The sequence below is a fragment of the Melampsora larici-populina genome (genome assembly GCF_000204055.1).
Source record: "Melampsora larici-populina 98AG31 unplaced genomic scaffold MELLAscaffold_53, whole genome shotgun sequence".
Lineage (NCBI taxonomy): Eukaryota > Fungi > Basidiomycota > Pucciniomycetes > Pucciniales > Melampsoraceae > Melampsora > Melampsora laricis-populina.
Genome location: NW_006768817.1, coordinates 9884 through 13782, shown reverse-complemented (window position 1 = coordinate 13782; position 3899 = coordinate 9884). Strand labels below are relative to the sequence as shown.

The following is a 3899-nucleotide window of genomic DNA, read 5'->3' as shown; positions in this document are numbered from 1 at the left end:
TCTGTGATCCAAACAGGGCCGCCAAGTCGCGACTTGGCGGCCCTGTTTGGATCACAGACGGGTATTTCTCAGCCAAACGGGTATCTCCGAGTCAACGAGGCCCCCAAGTCGCGACTTGGCGGCCCCGTTGAGTTCTGAGCGGGTATTTCCCGTGACCAAAGCTTGATTTAGAAGAAAATAATGATTTCTCCATAGCTCAGCAACACTTGTGGTCTTCCTGGGTTTGAACATGAAGTAAGGACAATTGTGCTTGATCTTCATCAGACTTCAAGATGAAGATCAAGCACAAATTCAAAATGAATAAGAAATTGTAGTCAACAAAAAATAATCACATAGGTTCACAATTTTCTTAGGTTTAGACACAGATGATTTTGATTATTGTTCTCTTTGGGATTTTCCTTTTTATTAAGTATTACCACAAATGCAAACAAATCACATTATTTCTTTTATCCCTAATTCCTCTTTGATAGTCTTGATTTGTTTTGTTCACTCCACCTATTCCCACTAGATTGATGGGTAGATTCACTCTCACTTTGTAACCAATACATGTGATTCATACCCTCATGGAACAGCTGTACCAACACTTGGGGAATATAGGGGCCCAAAGGATCCATTATCCTCACTTTGCAATGTACCTTGGAGCCATACAATATCCAAATTACCAAGCATGACTTGACAAGTGATATCAGGATGACTTGCCCATTATTGCCCCATTTAAACACCACTTGGTATCGTGCAGTCACTCTTCTGAACTTCATCTCTCTCACTTTCAAACAATTATCTAATACCTCCTCAACCCCAACATCCGGATACGCCACTGTCATCAATCAAATATCACAGCACATCACAATTTATCCAGCTCCTTTCCACTTCATCTAGTTGCAATGAACAAGAGTCAAGCGGAACAACTTCAAAGACATATTGAAAGGAACTCAATTCTTTACGCATATGCACAAAAAATTAGATTAGCTCAAGATCTGTGGGAGCGCAGAATTCTGCTCATCCAGCTTCAGGACAAGGTTGAAGGACAAGTCCAATCCACCAGCATTCTTATGTTGATTGAAATGACCCAACATTTTAAGGAAGTTGTAAAGGAAGCTAGAGAATTCCTTTTTACCTATTGATGCTCCTTTGGTGCATGGGTCAAATCATCCAATGGATTTGAATGTAAGTTTTCATTGGTCTTGTAATGTTTTGGGTGGATTTTCACTAAATGTCGTCAATTTTTTATGCCCCCTGTTTCATGAATCAATTCCAATTGCAACATGAAACTTGGTACAGAGGCCGATTGAGCGAAAATCATTTCTTTATAACATGATCAGGGCTAGGGAAAAATTAGGTCCATATACATTATTTGCTTGTTTGCAGTGTTTTTTTGGCAACATCAATATTTCTGAACCGGTAAATTAGCAAAGTTAGATGAAATTGAGCAACACGGATAGAATTGGACAGATGATCACCCATCAAAGATTAGATTTGATTCTTAATTTCTTTCAGCAGCTCCGATTTTGTTTCCTTCATCAGAATGTAGCACATGTTTTGTTGTCCTGGATTCAATTTCACTTTCTTCATACTCAAGTGTTTAGTGGAATCTATTGAATTTCATTCCAGAATACCAGCCTATGAAATTTTTCCCCACCAGGCCTACATGCAGCCAGTGCTTGAGCAACACACTGGCCTCCTCCAGTTTTCTGCCACTCTAGGCTATTTGGGCAAATCCAAATGAGACCCACTTGGATTTTCCCAAACAATTTGCAAGACAAAGGGATCAATTTCAACCCTCAACAAAACCAGTTAATGGTTGCTGCAATTCCACCTTCTCCCAACCACCAACATTCAACTTTTCCATCTGAATTTTAATTTCTGATATTCACTTTCTCAACTCAAATTGTGTCAATAACTCCTCATCTTCACAATTTCAATTTCTGAGTCTGATTATCCAACTTGAATACGTATTTTCACGAAATCTTGCCAAAATTCCCAAACGCAAAGCAATGGAAGGATGCTCAGGTATCTTCATGCATCATAACCCTGCATATTAACCTTGTGCATCAACTAATTCCATCCATATCATCCAGCTGATCCAGGTACCGACAGTGGGGGGCCCAGCGGTGGGCCTGCAGTGCCTGAAAGGGATCTGATCATGGATCAACTTGATAGTCAGTCCAGACATGTCTCCATTTCATGTAAGACTGAGGATCAAACTGACATATCTCTTGCAATCACATCCTTCCCCATAGATCATCCAGAGTAAGAGCCTGGACTTAATTTTGAGCAAGCTGTTGCTGTGCAGATTGCCAAGGAGAGGGAAGCCAAGCGTAGACAACAACAGCGCAAAACTGATGCTGAGGAAATGCGTGCCCGAAAAGAGCCCAGAGATAGTGTCAAGCTTGTAGGCCTGACCTCTGCTGTTCAAGAGTGGGCTAGGGCTTTACTTGGTCTTCCTCGTCAATCCAGCACCCGGACATCTCCCAACATCTCTGCTGCTGTCCTCCTTGCACGCCACCTTCCTGACGAACCAACTCCTGAAGAGGTTGAACAGTGGGCCAACTATTCTGACACAAGGACAAAATATCTAGATGTCAACATTCAACAAAAGATGGACGAGCGCTTCAAAAATAACCCCTCAGCAAATGAATCTGTCAAGCATCAAATGAGGATTATGGTTTCAAAAGAAGCTGTTCTCATGTTTAACCAAGCTTTTCCCCCTCCTAAATTTATCTCCCGAGTAGCCCATGCTACTGCCTCAATCACCACCTATGATGCCACTCGCTTAGGATGTGCTGAAGCTAAATTTGCTGGCTGTGGCTTCTCTCGCATCACTTTCCAATGGACGAGTCCTCCTAAAACTCCTTGGAACATGGCTATGTTAGACAACTTAATTACTAGCTGGTTAGATTGTTACAATGCTCGAGGTGTACCTTCCGGATTCCCAATCGACGGCAGCCTTAATATTCCCCTCGAAACTCGAGAAATACTATCACGCTGGGTCTTGAATAAGCGCAGAGTCTTCCGAGATGAGGCAAAGGAAAGGAAGTTGGTGTCTACAGAAGGAGGAAGTGACAAGCTTGTCCGCCAAAAACTTACCGAGAGGGAGAAAACCGCTTTGAAAGCCATTAGGAAGAAGGTAACTATTTTATCCCCTTTCACTGTTGCCACTCTCATAAAGCACCCATACTGACATGTGCATGTGCAGCTCTGTGAAAAACGGGCTGCAGCGGTAGAGCCCTACTTTTGTCACTTCACAGGTCCACTCAAAGTCCTGCTAAACTCTCAAGAGGTTCATTCTGAGACTGAAATGGACCCCGAGAAGCCTGGGAAGTTTAGGAAGGTCAAGCTCAACTGGCGGACCCCGCAGCTTGATGAATTGATCAAACTGGCTGATGATGCAGCTCCCAAAAGGGAGAGCACCAAAAAACAAAAGGATAGACTGAAAGAATTTTTCCAGTCCAGAGGAGAATATTCACCAAATGTTCCTGACCCGGAAGATCAACTTCCTCCCAAGACACTTCCCAGATGCCTCATCAAGCCAGAAATACTCACTGAAGGGATAGATGAGATTACAATTGACAGTTTGGAGTTGTCAGAGACCTCAGTTGATCTTAACTCGGCCATTGATATTTTGAAGACAAAGCTTGGGAAAAGCAACTCCATGGCGTTTTCTTCCTCCTGAACAGCGGCTCTTATATTATATAATTTGTTGTTTTTGTTACCATTGAAATTAGGATAGTCTTCCCAACCCTTTTTTTGAGTATCAATTCCTTGTGCCACCTGTGTTGTGAAAATCAGATTTCACAATCTGTGACAGCCATATGTTGTGAAAATCAAATTTCACAATCTGTGACAGCCATGCATGGAACTTTCTCTTTTAATGAGTTACTTTGGAGAGAATCCAGTCT

The 3899-nt window shown here is 42.2% G+C and overlaps 1 protein-coding gene across 1 annotated transcript; it reads left to right on the top strand.

The window, feature by feature from the left end:
• Window positions 1–1994: 1994 nt before the first annotated feature.
• On the top strand, window positions 1995–3673 carry MELLADRAFT_92820 (uncharacterized protein; the record flags this gene model as incomplete). Its single annotated transcript, XM_007415791.1, has 4 exons — window positions 1995–2010; window positions 2079–2159; window positions 2256–3127; window positions 3197–3673. 4 exons carry the CDS (start codon window positions 1995–1997, stop codon window positions 3671–3673), a joined length of 1446 nt encoding a protein of 481 aa, XP_007415853.1.
• Between the last annotated feature and the right edge of the window lie 226 nt (window positions 3674–3899).